The sequence below is a fragment of the Falco biarmicus genome, chromosome 1 (genome assembly GCF_023638135.1).
Source record: "Falco biarmicus isolate bFalBia1 chromosome 1, bFalBia1.pri, whole genome shotgun sequence".
Classification (NCBI taxonomy): domain Eukaryota; kingdom Metazoa; phylum Chordata; class Aves; order Falconiformes; family Falconidae; genus Falco; species Falco biarmicus.
The window spans coordinates 30,526,282-30,543,295 of record NC_079288.1 but is presented as its reverse complement, the minus strand read 5'-3'; the positions used below and the strand labels follow the sequence as shown (position 1 = coordinate 30,543,295).

At 54.1% G+C, this 17,014-nt stretch overlaps 1 protein-coding gene across 12 annotated transcripts in view; it reads right to left on the bottom strand.

The window, feature by feature from the left end:
• Positions 1 to 11,713: 11,713 nt before the first annotated feature.
• The window catches only part of NCOR2 (nuclear receptor corepressor 2), a 253,614-nt gene continuing 248,313 nt past the window's right edge, over positions 11,714 to 17,014 (bottom strand). For 8 of the 12 annotated variants that reach the window (XM_056349627.1, XM_056351276.1, XM_056352155.1 and 5 more), the window contains 3 exons: positions 15,973 to 16,200; positions 14,119 to 14,298; positions 11,714 to 14,005 (listed from right to left, as the gene is read on the bottom strand). In XM_056349627.1, the coding sequence (XP_056205602.1) occupies positions 13,830 to 14,005; positions 14,119 to 14,298; positions 15,973 to 16,200 (584 nt within the window). In that variant the 3' untranslated portion in view covers positions 11,714 to 13,829. The remainder of the gene's footprint in view (positions 14,006 to 14,118; positions 14,299 to 15,972; positions 16,201 to 17,014) is intronic. The other 4 variants (XM_056355454.1, XM_056357900.1, XM_056358770.1 and 1 more) reach the window with 2 other exon arrangements.

The window sequence follows — 17,014 nt, the reverse complement described above, 5'->3', positions numbered from 1 at the left end:
ACACAGCTTGGAGAAGGCAGGGCATGTACAAGACTGGGCGAGTTCAATGGTTGAAACCCAAATGCCAGATGAAGGACATGTGCATCCACTCCTGTTATTTAAATAAAACCAAAAAATGTGAATGCCGTCCAATGAAGATTCCTGAGGTGGCAGCTAAATCCTCAGCAGCAAAAGCAGTATTAGATGCAGGATATGTGTTTTGGCAAGTGTGCTTAGATGAGCTAACCCCTAAGCTAGTGGCTTTTACTGTGCTATTTGAATGTTGTAAATTTAAGCAGATGATGCTTGGTATTAGTTTTGCTCCTGGGATATTTCAGAGAGTAATTGCACATATCTCTGAGGGATTACAAGGTGCTGAAGTTATAATGGATGGACTTCGAATTTAGACTAGACGCCTTTATGAACAGAAGGAAAGGTTTAGGGTGGTTTTACAGACAGCAAGTATACTAAGTGTAAAATGCTAAAAGCCTCACCTAAAAGAAGTTGCTGATAATGGGCAGCTACAAATTAAATGATAATAAACCTCCACATGCTGGGATCCCCATTCTACTCAAGAAAGCAGAGCTGTAAGGGAACAATAGATGCCTTCATCAAATTTGATTCCGTAGCTATGTACAATCAACAAACAGTGGAGAAATTAGCCAGGGAAGAACCTTACCTGATGCTGGAGTGGTAAAACCTTCCCGCTGCTGCCAAGCCTTCAGCTTGGAACTACCACATGCAAGAACTTGGGCTTGGTCTCTGCTCCTTGTGCTCAGCAGATGGCAATGTCACAGCCTGGACCTGAAGAAGTGTCTTTGGAAGATCTGGGCAATGCTAAGCAGTAGGGAAGTCATATTATCCTCAGAAAAGTTGCGATGCTGTGCCCATGTGGAGGAGCCACCAGCAGCATGGCTATATCATGGCCACCTGCACAAACTGTGTCTCCTCTGGCACAGGACACTGAACTGCCACTCAGGCCATCTCTGTGGGGAGCAGACATGGGATGGGAGTCTGTCCCAGCAGATACGCCTCAAGGTCCCTCTGTCCCCCAAGCAGCTGATTCCGTGGCTTCACAGCTACTTCCCAGAGCAGCCATCCCAGGATGACTGAACCCACCTGAGATGCTCTAGATGCAGCTCTGTGACTTTCTCTTGTCCTGTGATGCAGGTTCAGTGCCTCAGGGGGCACCTTAGCTTCAGTAGCTGAGACTCCAGGGTGGTGCATGGACCTCTGGATGCTTGGTCTGGTGGTGATGCTGGCTGGCACTCCTGACTGCTCTCTGCAGTGTCTGCCCCGCTGTGGTAAGGAGTGTATCTAGTGCTGATGTTCAGCTCATTGCTCAGGGGAGTGATTCCCACTGCAGATGCAGCCTCTGTGGTTACCCTATGGCCTGACAGAAACGTGGCTTGGCCACACAGGTTTGCCACCACGTTAACCATCCCCAGCTCTCCTGCCTGTTTCTAAATCCCCTGGTCTGGGTACACAGAAGAGGAGCAAGGACCTGCCCTGGGGCAGCTCAGCTTGTGCCGAAGCACCGAGTCCCCTTCCCCTGGCAATGTGCCCAGCCACAGCAGGGAAATTAATGCAGGAATGAATTGTTCACGAGTAGGATAGAGAGTCCTGGAACTGCTTTTTTTGGGTGTAAGGAGGAAGTTTTATGAGATCTATTTTATGTTTCTAATAATGATACTGGATCTAAACAGTTCCATGCTTTGGAGTCCCAGACAGATGGGGAGTTCACATCTATGAGGATGAAAATGCTCATCTTGCCAAGCCTTTGATTCTTATCGTATCCTTCCTACCCTGCAAACAGGCAGACAGCACATTTCTAGCATAAAAATATCCTCCTCTGCAGCTAACCACCTCCAGATTCCCTTCCTGAGCCTGTTCTGAGCCCGGTGATTAGACGTTTCTATATACATAAACATTCATATCACCTCCTGGGGGTCTTCCTGTCTCACAAGCAAACTCTGAGACCAGCGGCTATTTGCAGCTCCTTGAAACACAAATGGGATCAGGGCTTCTTCCAAGCTGACTGCTGTGCTTGGGGCCTTCTGTGCATCTCCCCAGAGCACCTGGTTTGCACCCCAGCCATGCAGCCTCCCATCACCGCTCCAAACACCCTTGGCGTGGCTGCAGGTGGTGATGCCACGGGTCTGCATGGACGGGGAAACCTTCATGGGGATATGGGTGCTTGCAGAGGGAGGGTGCAAAAAAGACGCCAAGTGCAAAGCGGTGGAGGAATGAGCAACACACACACAGGCACGAGTGCAAACTGCATTCTCTTTGATGGAGGATTGTAGAAACATTACCTTCCCATGGGGCTTTACAGTGAAATAACCTGATTATTCATAAACTAGCTAGAACTATCAATCCCTCATTTATCATTTTCAACATAAATAATAAGGGCAAGAGAGGAACACGCCAGCAATAAACTAGTTATAGATGTAGTGTTGAAATCTGCCCATTTCCTTTGAATACGCCCCACTTACTGATAATAAACAGTGATCCAGCTGATTCCTCGTCTGAGTCCTCGAGCATTAGATTACAAAGGACACAAACCAATACACCGCTTTATGCTAGTGAAAGTCCATTTGGCATGATGTGCTGGAGGCCAGCTAGGAAAATGCAGCAAATAAAAAAAAAAACACACCACATTTTTCTGGCTGAAAAATGCCTGAGGAAATAAAAGCCTTTGTATTCTTCTTTGACCTCTTCCACTCACAGATGGACTTTTTTCTGTGCTTCCCACAGGGTGGGGTTTTTTAGCACCTGTATTTCAGGACATTCATTGTAGCTGCTGAAGAGCGTGGCTTGGCCGCCCAGCGCAGGGGAGGGATCCCCAGCACCTGTGCCTGGCCAGGCAAGGGTGCACATCGTGCTACGGACCTACCGACCTGCTGTGGCCACGTAGGATGGCATTGGATTTGCAGAGCTGGAGTTTTAGCTTCAGGTCCAGCTTCTAGTGAGGCAATATGGGAGGGCAGCTTCTTGGGCCTCTTAGAGCATCCTTGGCTGGTTGAGCACAGGCTTTACCCTGGAACATAGATTGCACCAGAGGAGATAGGACCCAGAGCCACACAGATCCCTAACTAGTGTCTGGGGGAGGAGCTGAGCATCCTTACAGCCCTAGCCTGAGCCTGGTATCAAAGTGAAGGTGAAGCGCAACCGGGAATGGTGGAGCAGCAATTGAGGCTCAGGGTACTTTGCTAAGCACAGCACTGCTCTGCCTCCCACTCTGCCCTTGAACTTTGCAGCTTGGGCCCTTCCCGAGCCCTCTGGGACTTGTAAATGTTTTGGCAGCACCAGCCCTCTGCACGAGCCCCAGCTGTAGCTGAAGCACACTGTTAATGAGCCACGTGTTCTGAAGGCCTCCAGGCTTGGCACCGGCTGATGGGGACCCGTTGGAGCCCAGCTCCGTTAGCCGGCTGCTCTACGCTGTGCTGCAGCCCAGCAGAGCTGGCTGCAAAGTGCCCAGCTCAGCACTTTCTGGAAAAGCTCCATTTGCAGAGGAGCGGATGGTTTGGGGGAAGGTCCTGCCATTCTCCCCCCGCCACCCCCCCCAGCCCCTCCCCTGCCGCTCACACCTCCAAGAGTCTCTCCTCTATATGCACTCAGAAAGGGGAGGCGGGGGGAAAAAATCACATATATTTTTAAACACTGCCTAATGATGAAAAATAACATCTGGAGAGCAGCCCTGCCCCTCACACAGGGTCCCACATCGCCACATATCGGTATGAAACCCAACAGGGAATTGGTGCAGAGGGAACCCATCAGCTTAGCAATGGGGCCGACTGTCCCGCAGGTGCCATCAGCTCCAGGACAGCGGCCACCCACCAGGGGACAGCAGGTACGTGAAAGCCCTGGAGAAGCGGGTGGCTGGCTAAAGCCATACTCACTGTTGGGAGATTTTTGGCAAGCAAAGGGAAAAGGGCTGCTCAGCAGCAGGGTGACCGTTTGCCTGTGCCTGTGCCTCCCATGCTGACCTGTCTCCACTGGGCCCCCAGGAAAGAGGGGCACAGGAGAGACCCTGCTTCCTTCAAGCCTGTTTCCAAAGAGGCTCTTCCAGCCAACATTAACACAGTTTGCTTTACTTCCCAGCATGGCCCGGGGCAGAAAGCAACATCTGGACCTAATAAAAAGGCTGCCCTCCCCCCAAAGAGACCCAAGAGCAACCTCTGCTATTTGGTTTCCCACCTCTGCTATTTGGTTTCTTCTTCACCAGTGGATGGAGGAGGCAGCTCCGGCTCAGGGGTTGTTGCTGGTCTGAAAGGGAGAGGATGCTCCAGCAGCCTGTGGAGACTGGTAGCTGGAAAGTGGATCCAGCAAGGTGAGGTTATGTGGGTTTCACAGCTAAGGAGCCAGCAATGATTGAACTGGTTGCAACTTCTCGTCGGGGTGTAGAGTTGAGGTATAAAGATTTGTTCTTCCCTTGAACAGAATGGCGCTCTTTTTCGGTTCCAAAAACATGAAAGCTGGAGATGGCCCTAAGCCAAGGCCCAGGATTAACATCCCCGTGGGGAAAAGCTCTGCTTTGGTCCAACTGGAATGCAGATCCAGAGCTGGCACCCATCTTCAGGCACTCACCGGCCAGGCTCCTCGTGTCTGACCTCTGGCAGCTGCTTTGCTTTCTGGAAAGGGCTCAGGATGAAACAGCAGCAGAAAATACTCCTGGATCCTGGGCAGAGCTGGATCAGGATTGCACAGCTGAAGTCTGGCCTTTTGCAAACAAACACCCATTAGTGGAGCCCAAACCTCTTCAGAGCCCACATCTCACCGGAGCCGATTCGGAGCCCATCACGCCGCACCTGCTGGCAGCTGCTCTGAGCAGGGTTTGAGGAATGTGTTGGATGAGGATGGAGTGTCTTCAAGAGCAACCTTCCGGATGGTGTTGCTCTGCTTTTTGCTGTTCATGAAACCTCCTCTTCCCCCCATGCCACCGGAGGCAGGAGAGCTGACCAGCAGCCCACCAGCTGCCCCTCTCTTGCAGGCACCGCGTTTTCTGCAAATTCCGACCTGCAGCCTGTGGAGTTACTGATTTTGGCTGGGGCTGCACACCCATGGGTGAGACCTCAGCCCGGCTCCCTGGGGCTTCTGCTTCCTCCATGGGTTCCTCACCCTCTGCTCAGGAGCACTGGGGGCTGCTGTGGCAATTACTAATGACAACGCGACATACACCATTGCTAGCATGGCCAGACCTTGCAGCTAGTGAGATCCGTCTGTCCTATCCCCTGGCATTGCTTCAGTAAATACTGCAACAGAGTTTTCTCTGGGCTGAACATGCATCTAGTCATCAAAGAGATTGCAAATGACTAATAAATATGTAAAAAAGTCAGGGGGGCAGCAAAAATTTCTGGACCAAGATCAATCTTTACTGACAACTGCTGCTTTTTCTAAGTGAAAGTACCCTGCAGAGTTTAAAACAGCATCCGACTTCAAAGCAGAGCGCGCTCCAGATGGAGTTTACCATCATTGCTAACACCCTGTGCTTCGTCAGGTTACGTGCATTTACAGAGAGAGACATTCAGATTATTCCCAAAGAAGGGAAACACGCTGGCCCTCTTAGACTCCAAACGATGTGTGACCAATGCTCTCTCCACAACGTAGGTGGCAAAATTGATCTCCAGGGCGGCCTCCCGAGCACCGCGGGCCGTTTCTGCCGTTGCAAGGGTCAACAAGAAGAAAGTCTCACCTGTCGGGGGTTCCACCAGGGTTGCTGTGTCCAGACACCCTCCCATGCCCCTGGCACAGCATCGCTGCTGCGCCAACAGGACCGAGCCCGTGGGGCCAGCAATTCTGGGCAGGCAGAGCTGGATGGAGCCTGCTTGGCACTAGAGCTCCACTCTGTGAAGCAAGACCCAGAAAATGGCGTGTTTGCAGCACAAGGATTATACCTTTCAGATCAGTTTCCATAGGTTTTCTGTCCAGGGCCCACAGGCAGACACCCTCCCTGCCATGCATTTTGCAGTGGTGGCTTTGGACACCCTGGTGCCACCATGGGAAGGGACCTGCAGCATCCCCCATACAGGGGCTGCCGAGGCTTTCACCTCTCCAAGCCCCCCTGCATCCCCATTCGGTGATTCCTCCTCACAATGGCTGAAACAACAGCAGCTCCAGGCTGGAGAACTGTGCGTCCAGGGATTTTATTTCAGGAGCATTTCTGCAAAGCTGTGTTGGGTTGTTGTTTGTTTGTTTGTGCACCAGCCCACGAGCTCCTCTGAGAGCCCTTGCACTTCACTAGTGCCAGCACCAACCTCAGCTCACTCCAGACACAACTGCTCCCACCTCCTGTTGGTGGCGAGTGATTTATTACCACTCTGCTGCCTGAAGTCCTCACAAATACTAATTTTGGTAATTACAGGATGCCAAAAAAGAGAGGATAAATAAACCTGACAATTAATTCACTGTTACCCCCACACACACACATGCAGTGATGATTGTTCCCAAGTTTCTTACAGACCCAACACTTCCCAGATGGGCATGCAAGCCAGGCAAAACACCCCTGCTTCTGCCCAGCGCCCTTCAGTGTCCCAGCACTGATAAGAGCCAGGCATTCCATCAAAAGCCGCTCCGTTTTCCTTCCAAGTTACTCGCCAGCCTAGAACGTCTCATCTCCTGCCAAGATCAGCTCTTTAGCCCTCTGCATCATTATCAGAGGATATATAATTTCATGGCAAATCACAAGAACTGTCAAATGACCAGTTGGATTGCAGTTGTTGGGAGAATATAAAATGCTTCCTGCCGTCAGGAACCCAGGAACGGTTACCAGCTTTCCTGGCCAAAGGCACATCTGACCCACCAAGCTGCTTAGCTGAAGAGCTGCTGCTCTGCTGGGGGCTGCTGTGCAGGGACCACGAGCTGACATTCTGGGGCTGGGTGCTAGCCACACATGGCTTTTGTATCCTGTGTGTGTTTGGTACCCTTTTCAGTTTTTAATCTTACCCTGCTCATCGCTGGGTACCACAGCTACATCCCTCTCCCCCCCCCGTCACCCGCAGGGCACACGCAGCCTGTAGGAGGATGCTGAAGCCCAACGCACAGTGCCCTGGCTCACGCAGCAAGGAAAACCCCAGGCTTGTGCTCCTCAACTAGCCTAGCTAGAAAACCTTCCTCTTGCTTTAATTCTTTCCAAAAGAGAAAAAAAGAAATTCCCTATAAGCCTAACCAAACACCAGTTCATCACCAGAAGGTGGCAAGGCTCCTGCACCTTCTTGCTGCCTCTGTCCAGGGCAAAAGCATCGGGGACCATCTTCCATCTTCACTTCCCCCTTCAAACCCCCCGTCTGCCACTCAGTCATGATATGACTAAATCTGGACTTCTGACTTTTTTTTTTTATTGCTGGTTTTTGAAGCCATCTGCTTTTGTCCCGTTTCATTTCCGTCTCTTTACATAAGAGCTTTTAAGTAGACCTAAAGTTTTCCATCATTAAATCGTTAAGTGTTGGCCTTGAGTTTAGAGTGTTCCCACCTTCTGTTTCTTCAGCATCAGTATGAATTACTGACCAGGGCTACTGCCGTCAGCCCTTGTCAGCATTTAAATCCTGATGCGAGAAGCTGAACAGCTTGGCTTCTGTTTGTACTATTTATTAACTTGTTCTAATTGCCTTCAGAGCGGCAAAAGCCTTTCCAAGAAGGATTTCAGCAAAATCGCTGGCCTCAGAGATCTTTATATTGATGTCTAAGAGCCAGCAGGGATCTACCTAGTGCAGTGCCGTGGGAGCTGGAGGAGCATGCAGAGGCAGGAGGAGACAGGTTTGGTCAGTGTGGGTACATACCTGGAGGGAGTTCAGATGGCATCTGGGTGATCCAGAGGACCTAAGGTGATCCTTCAGCAACACAGAGGCAGGAACCTTTTGGGCATCCCCTGGACGGACACGCTAGTCATACGGCACCGGGGAGCCTTCCTCCAGGTGCTGCTGTAACTCGGGCGAAGGTGACCACCTGAAATGCCAAGCCAGCAGAAGGCAGGGATACACCCCAACAGCAACACTCATCGCTGCTCTCAGGAACACACCATTTGTTTAAAATCCATTTCTGAGCCCCAAGAAAGGCAGCAGAAGGCCCCCAAGTGCAAACCCAACTGACAGAGCCCTTCAAGGAACTAAATTTGATATAGTCACCCAATTTGCCCTTACCCAGAGCCATACCCCTCACCTTACCATCCCTCTTTCATCACTTGCCCTGTGAAATGCCCCCCCATGCACACCCCAGGGCAGTGGTAAGAGCTCCTCAGCCTTGGGAGGGCAGCCCCGTGGGTGCAGAGGCAGCGGGGGGGACACCTGGGGACTGACGGGTCCCAGCCCTGCCAAAGTCAACTGTGCCCCATGGGGCAGGCGTCAGAGGTAAAGCAATTCAGACCTGCAAATAGATACCAGGGCTTCTGTTTCAGGTCTTAATTAGGTAGTGGCTAATTAGCCTCCCCAATAATTTCCTGCAGGGCTTGTGAGGGATTATCCATTACCAGAATAGCTAGTTCTTAATTATTTTTTAAAAATTCCATTAAAATTCGATTTTTAAATTCAATCAGAGTTGAACAATGTTTTCCTTGGCTGCTAGTCAAAGGGCAACGATGCCAAGGTGGCCTCCAGCATCACCCCTGCTCGACGCTGGCAGGGATGCAGGTATCTGCTTTGGGGGGATCTAGCTAAGGGGTGCACAGTCCCACAGCCATCCTTGGGTGCCACCAGCCTCCTCTAGTGTCTGCCATCCCTGGGGACCAGGGTACCCCAGCCCTCGCCCCCCCAGGCCCAGGTAAAAGCACCTGAAGAGCTTTGAGAAGCCGTTTCGGGAGGGTTCAAACGGGGGTTTGTGTTTCTGCTACGAGAAAGGCAACAAAACCAGTCTGGGTGTGAGGGGGTGGGAAGCAGCAGCCTTGGCAGTGGGATGCAGCTGGATGGCGTCAGCACTGCCAGGAAGGAATGGGGTGGGGGTGGGGGTGTTTGATTTCTGGGGAGCTGTGGGCAGGATGGAGCTTGACCGTGTTAAAAGAAAATAGTAATAATGATGATACTAAGAATATCGTAAAAATTAAAAAAAAACCCAATACAAATAAAAGTTTATAAAAATCAAATAAACATGAAAATAAATGGAGAGAAGCAATCACTCCTGTGAGAGCGGCTGTGCAAGGCATTTCATGCCAGAGGGATGCACTGGTGCTGGTGGGGGGAAGGCATGTGCACCCCAAAAGGGAGGCAAAGGGCACTGATGGGGTGACACACGCCTCTGGGGTTGGGGCTGCTGCCCCACAACCTACCAGACCTTTTCAGGTCCCTGCGAAGGAGGATCCTCCCAGCTCAGCAATAATAATGTGCTTAAATAGCTCCTGTCAGCGCGGGGGTGGGAGCTCTGTCTGCAGATGAGGAACCCAGGGCAGTGGCGGGGGGCTGCAGGCCGAGCACCGATCCCCCAGGCCTTCCAGCGGGGTGGGATGTCCCGTCGCGGTTCAGCCAGCACACTGCCCCCTCGCCGGGGTCCTCCCCGCAGCCCCATCCCCACGGGTGCCGCAGGAGGATCCCAGCACCCCACCACCTCCACCGGCTGCCCCACACCTCAGGGTGCTTGCCATGCTCTGAGGGTGCACAGCACCGCTGCCGCCCACCCTTTGCCCCCCACCTGAGCCCATTTTACCTTGGGACACCCCCACCAGTGCCGGGGTCCCCAGCCCACCCCTCAGCCCCTCGCCATAGCCAGCCCTACCTGGACTCATGCGTTTTGCTCCCAAATAAGCTTTTTGGTTTGGGTTGGTTTGTTTGCTTTTTTTTATTATTTAACCAGTAAGGCAATGTTAGGACACTGCCACCCACGCCGCTTGCCGGTGGGCATGCCGAGCAAAATAAACAGTGAACAAACCCCTTCACCTTGAGTAGAAGACCCCCACCCCTCCAGAGCAAGCTGTGGAAATATTTACACCTGTGGTTTCTCTGTATAGCCCCAGCTATCACACAGCTCACTTCCAAACAGCTATGCACAGGTTGTTGTACAAAAGATAGATATTTCCCCCAGTACAGTTCAAGCGATAAATTGTCCAATAATTTGTTTGCCTGTTTGTACAAGTTACAAAGCTGGCCAACATCAACTTTTAAACTTGGGTGTTTTGTTGGTTATTTTCTAATAGTTTAATGTGACTTTCTGCTGGATTGCACAACCACGGCTGGCAGCACTAGGAAGGGCTGGTGGGACCCTGCCATGAGGTTTTGGGGTGCTCAGGGATGCTCTGGTCCCCAGCTGGGGGGGCTGGTGGGGAGGGGCATGAGGGCCAGAGTGGGGCAGGACAGGAGCATCATGACGTGCAGGAGCAGCAGCTCCCCCTTTCCCAAAACCACGCTACCCCCAGGCCACCTGTGAGCAGGGAAATGGGGGGGCTGCCCCACAGAAGAACCCTGGGGCCAGGCACATCCCCACTGAGCAGCTGCGAGCCCCCTGCCCGGCACACCGCTAACTCATTGATTTGACCCAAATTAATTAATCTGCAGCAGGAGGATGCTCCCTGCTCCAGCACCCTGGCAAGAGCAGCTCAGGGTTCCCGGACAGGAGCTGCTGCTGACCCGTGTCCCCCCGCCCTGTGTCCCCTTGTCCCTACTGCTCAGGGATGCGCTGGGGGATGGGTGGCTGCAGGAGGGTCTGTGTGGGGGAGGGTGTGCGTGGGGACACTAGATGGTGGAGACGAAAGGCAGAAAGCACCAAAAGTGAGCCATGCCGTGGCCATCTGTGGGCTGAGCCCTCTGCAAGGGGGATTCCCAAGCGGAGGATCCCACCGGAGCAAAACCCACGTGTGTCCCAGTCACGGCCAATCTCTGACACCCCTGGGCTGCTCCCCTCCAGCCCCCAGCCTCCGGCAGGCTGTCCTGGTGTGACGGGGACACACAGCACAGCCAGGGCCCAAGCTCTGGAAGCATCAGCAAGGTGTCCTGCTCCCCACTCCAGAAACGATCCCAAAGGATCCCACCGAGCAGGGCTGTGAGGCTGCCGGAGCCTCGCAGCGGCTGGGGGTCACCAGCACCTCCCCATCCTGCAAACACCACTCTGCCCAGAAGGTGGTGGGTAACATCTGCCCACCCACCCACTCACCAGCACCGAGCCACAGACCCCAGAAGGACTAAACCAACCTCAGAAACATCTGAAAGCTCTTTCGGATGCCCTCACGCACAGCCCCTGGCAGCGGCTGCGCCCTGGGAGTCCTGGCCAGCTCCGACCCCTTGCCCTGCACACACAGACATGGTAGAGACAAGAAAAGAAGAGGAACGTGGCTCCGGGGTTAGCACCGAGGGCTGGGACAAGCTCTTCACCCTCCATCCCATGGCTTCAGGCGCCGGCCACATGGTGGGTGAACGAGGACAACCCAACCCCGCGCCGATGATGGCGAGAAGGCGGCTCCACAGCTCCTGGCTGGATCCCGGGGCTCTTTCCGACGCCACAGCACCTGGCCGCGCTCAGCCCGTGGGTCAGCGCAGGATGCCCACGCCGCGAGGAGCCTGACACCTGCATCCCCAGCACGCGGCAGGGCCGGGTACCACCGACACAGGCCACAGCTCCGTGTGCCACCCCGGGGCAGCAGCCGGGTCCTGGCCCTTCTCTTGCCCCTCTCAGCCCAGCGGGGTCCCTGCCGGCAGAGCTCCACGGCACCTTCCACCAGCACCCGGCACCTTCCTGCACCTCTGCAGACACCAAAGCAGCACACAGTATTGCTACTGTGCCAAGTGGGAACTTTATTCTTTCTTGTGTTCCCCCCCCCCCCCCCCCTATTTTTTCCCCAGTAGTTTAAGGAGGCGGCTTTGAAGATGGGTTGGATTTGGATTATTTTTTTTTTCCCCAGCAAAATCTGCAACACTTCAATAGCGTTACGCCCAGACATCAGCTCTGTTAGTTTTTACATCTCAGAGCCACAGAGACACCAGCAGCAATAACCTGGGAACGGAAAGACTTCCACATCGCTTGTGCATTGTCTCGGATTTTTTTTTCTTTAAAAAAGAAAAAAAAAAAGCACAACAGAAAAGACACAAACATTGATGAACATTAAAAACCTGTACATTGTAAAAAAACAAACAAACAAAAAACCCCCCCCAAAAAAAAAAGAAACAACCAAACCCCAAACAAACAACAAACACCATCATTCTCTTGCTTTGAAATCAGAATCAACCTGGGAACGTTGCAGGGGGAAAAGAAAGATCCACCGGGAAGGTGACAGCACCGGCCTTGCCGCTGGAGCCATGTGTGGGATGCGAGGGCTGCCGGGGGGCTGTGGGGGCTGGCTGCCCCCCCGCCACCGCCGAGGCAGAAAGTCTGTGCCGTGCTCTGGGTTCCTCTAGCGTATAGAATGCAAAGCATTTAATACATTTTTTTTTCCATTTTTTTTTTCCCCCCAGAGCGAGAAAGCAGAAGTGAGTGAAAAAAAGTCTAATATTTTGTTCTTTAACCATGTAACTGCAGATATGAGCCAACATCATGGAATGAAAAAAATAACGTAAAGTAGAGCATTCGTGTGTATCACAAAAATACAATAAAAACTTTTTTTTTCTTTTTTTTTTTTTTAAGTTTCCTGTGAACTCCCTGCCATGCTGGCCTTCTGCCCGCTCTGCCCCTGCACCCGGCCAGCTCGAAGGGCTCTGGAGAATCAATGTCTACAACCAGCAACAACAATTTCTGCTGAGTCAGCAAAGGTGTGTGGAACGGGGGGCCCTGCAACCATGGCAAGATTTTGTTTGGTTTTTTTGTTTTTTTTTTTTAAGCTAAGTTCATACATTCTGACTTACAGATAACTTTGATGGATCGTTACCTTCTTTTTTTTCTTTTTTTTTTTTTAAAACCCTTCCATACAATGGACAAACGCATCAAAGCCTGCATGTAAGAACAGAACCTCTTTTACAGCATGTAATACTGTGTTTTGTTTAAGTCCTTCCTTGCGTAAAATATTGACAGAATTCACTGAAGGTATCAAAAATATACCCTGTAGACCAATACAATTTACAATTGCCTTTTCTCACCATTCAGAAAACAATGCACTTAAAGCAACCGAGCCCCTCCATGGGCAGCGTGCGAGCCAGCCCGGGGACATCCCTGCCCGCCCCTCCTTCAGCCCGGGATCACTCCCACTGGAAGAGACCAGGATTTTTGTGGGTTTTTTTAAGAAACAGCTCCTCACTCCCTCCCCTGCCCGCTCATCCCAGCCACGTCCGACGCGTGTTGAGACCACCATGGGGCTGATCCGGCTTGCGACGTGGGTACGCCAGGCAACCAGCCCTGCGACCAGCTGCGGGGAACTAAACCGGGGCGTTCCATCCTGTCACTTCTTAAAACAGGTATTTTTTTTTTCCTCTCTCCTTTAACCCGCTCAAGGTTTTACATTTCTGTGGCACAGCCCCACGGGTGGGATGCAGGAGCATCCCACAGCCCCTGACCCGACTCCGTGGGACCACGCCGGCCCTGGGACGTGCATGCTCGGGGCACGCGGCCGCTGACGGTCCCTCCCGAGCGCGGGGGTCACTGCCCAGCCAGGCTGCCAGGATCGAAGATGGGTTCCTTGGGTTTTGTCTCGTTAAGGCTTTTTTCTTTTCTTTTTTTTCAGACCGAAGAGGATGCAGAAATTTCCAGATGTTGAGAAAGAAAAAAAAAAAACGCCAAACAAAAAAAAAACAACAACAAAAAAAAAGATACAGAACCCGTCCCCCCAAACTGTCTGGTTGGGAGGGGAAGGAAAGAAAGAAAAAGAAAAGGGAAAAATAAAATAGCTCTGCTCCTGCATCTTCGCTCGTGAGAGCCAGCGGGGCCGGGGCGGTGGGCGCTCGCCCTGGGCATCCCACTCGCTCCCTGCGCCCTGGGTTTGGTCGCCGTCTCCCTGCCCCTGGCTCGCTTCATTCACTGTCCGAAAGGGTTTCGTACTGGGAGCAGAGCAGGGGCTTGGGCTCCTCGTCCCAGGCATGGTGCTGGCTGCCGGGGGTCCCCTGCGGCACGGGGGCGGCGGGGGCTGCTGTCACCACCCCGCTGGGGAGCCGCATGGTGAGCGGGTTGTAGGGGAATGGCGTCGAACCTGCGTGGGGCGGAGGAAGCAGAGGGTCAGCGCCGGTGGCAGGGGGCTGCCCCCGTGACCCCCCCTGCAGGGGTGGCACGGCTGCCGGGGGGGCACATGCCCCCCAGCCCTACCTGCGGACGAGGGCCTGTCCTCCCAGACACGGTTGGTGAGGGGCGTCCGCCGGTTGCAGTCCCCCTCCGAGTGCACCGAGGAGACGGAGGGCGGCCGCTCGCCCGACGACAGACCCGGCGCCGGCGACTTGGCCTTGCGGCTGTTGGGTCTGGCCGCCATCTTTGGCTTGCCCCCTCCTCCTGCAAAGAGAAGCACCCGCTTGTCACCCATCTCATCGCGGCAGGGCTCAGGGGGGTGGGGAGGGGGTCGGGCAGCCAGCACTTCACTCTTAACAGCTTGCAAAAAAATGGCTGGTGGCAGGAGAAAAGCCCACCCAGGGGCCGATGGCACCGCAGCGGGGAAGGGTGATGGGGCGCGGGTGGCCAGGGGTCTCTGTCCCCCCCTGTGCTGCTCTCCGTGTTGTGGGTTGACGCTACCATCCGTCCCGCGGAGCGGAGCAGGGGCAGGAGCAGGAGCAGCCGCATGGCTTTGGCCAGGCTGTTTTCCTGCTGGGTCCGCTCCCGAGCCAGCTCGCAGCTCAGCCCATGAACACGGCTCCCAGGACGGGAGCATCATTCTGCACAGGGGCCCCCAGGAGCTACGTGGGTGCTGGAGCCCTGCACGCATTCCCCATTCCCGTGGTCTACGTGGCCAAAACAGTCTTTAATCCGTTCTTACAGGAAAATTCCAGATGAAGTTTAGCCAGTTTTTAGAAGGTTTGAAGCCCCAAGGGGCTCTGCTGGGGAGGTTAGCCTGGCTAAACCGGGGGGAGCTCCCAAAGCGGGAGGGATGGATGGGCTCTGCATCCCACCCTGCCTGCCCAGGCAGCCTCTGCCGGGCATGGGGAAGCATGGCTGGAACAAGCTGCTGGTTTCATGCAGGAGCCAGAAAAGCTTTTCTGCAACAAGCTGAAGAGCACCTGCTCTGAGCTGACCCGGAGGAAGGTGCAAGTGCGTCCCCAGGACCCTGCTCCTCGACTTCGGGGGCTCTGCGCCCACATTGCCAATGGTAACCCCCGGCGCCAGCTGCTGGGGTCTGCACAGGGCGCTTGCAAGAGGCAGCCCACCCTTTGCAGGCATGCGGGGCACAAGATGCAATCCCCCATCCATCCCTGGTCCCCCCCCCCTCTTCCTTAACTGGGGATCTGCAAGAACAACCCTCCCAACTGGACTCAAGCCTCCCCTGAATCCGAGCAGACCCCACTGCAGTGCCCAGATGGCTCTGTGAGCCCTGCCGGGGCCGTCAGGCTGCTCCCCCCAGCTCTGCTCTCTGAAGCCATCTCCTCTCCATCGCTTTTAGATCCCTTACGCTCTTGCTCCAGGCACTCCCAGGTCCCCACCAGCCCTCTGAGCCCCAGGCTGGAGCCTGCCCCGACCCCCTCTGAGAGCAGGGTGGGGAGGGAAACGCCGCCCTGTGCCACATCCCCCCACACCAGCCCTTCTCAGCCTCTTCCCCTAGTTCGGAAGCAATGATCCCCCCCGGGGTTTACACAGTTTGGGGTGGCTATTTAAGTTCATGGCTATGATGGCTTTATGGGTGTGGGGGTTTTCCCCCAATAAATCTTTTCATGGTGTTCAAAAAGAAGAAAAAAAAAAAGGAGATATTAAAACCCAACAAAGGGGGAAAGGAGCACAGTCAGTGGTTTAGAAAAAGCAACAGCACCTTCTGAGACTATTAAATTAACATCAAACAAGACCAGGATTAATCAGCAGATTCACAAAGCTCGAAGCTGGGGGAGGGAGGGGAGAAGAGAAAACCAAAATGAACAAAAATGGGGGTGGGGGGTGGGGGGAATAAATCCACCCACAAAAGGGGAAATGTAAAGGCTGAGAATTAATAACACAGAGAGAGCGAAGGTGGAGAGGGCTGCAGACCTGGCAAGGAGCGCACGTCCTCGTTTCGTCCATCAGCAGGAGTTATGGGCATAGCAGCGGGCAGGCTTGCACTGGCATTCAGAGAGTTAAAAGCATTGGCACTGAGAGGTGAGCGCTCTTCCCACTGCTCGTCATATTTACCCATTAGGGCTTTCCTAATTATTGCCTCCAACCCCATGTTGGTACTGGAATTCTCTTGGACCGACTGGCTCCTACAACTGATTAGCCCTGGGAGATACGGGAGAGGGAGGAGAGAGGGGACGGGAGATGGGGGGGAGCCAAATGAGAAGAAAGATGGGGGGACGGGGAAAAGGGGAGAAAGGAGACAAGGGAGAAGGGAAGAAACAAACAGTCAGCACATTCTCGCAAAGCAACAAACTTTGTCATCTTGTTCTTTAAAGCGCTGCGATGCACCCGTCCTCCTCCTCCCCGCTCCATCCCACCCCAGGGCTTGGCAGGGGCTGGTGGTGGGATGGGATGGGACTTACTCTGGGACTGGGGTTTCTGGGGTGCTACAGGCAGGCAGGGTTCCCTGGGGATGAGGGCTTGGAGGACTGCAGGGAGAAAGGGTTGTTACTGAGCCCCAGAGAGCAATTACGAGAAGGGGGTGGTGGGGTGGGCTGCGCTCCCAGCCCAGCCGGGCTCTGCAGGGGGGCAGGAGAGTCACCTGGCTGTGGGGTCCATAGGGATGCACACACAGATCAAAAGTCAGTGTGCCGGGGATCTGGAGGCGGGGGGGCAGTTTCCCATGGAGGAAAAGTCAGGGAAGGAAGAGGGAGCACCCCGCAAAACCATTAAGATGGGAAAGAGGTGGTTGATTTGGCCCTGGCAGAGGGGTGGCAAACGCAGGCAGCCCCGGGACGAGGGAGCTGCCTGGGGAGCTGCCTGCCTGGGGTCGGGCTACGCTGGGGAGAGGCCTTTCATCCCTCCTCGTGCTCTTTGTAAGCCCTCTGCCCATCACCCCAGCCCGCTCCCCTCCTCCCGCAGGCCGGGTGCCCGCTGCGGACCGGAGCCCCCCGGGCTGAGCCGCGGCTGTGACAGG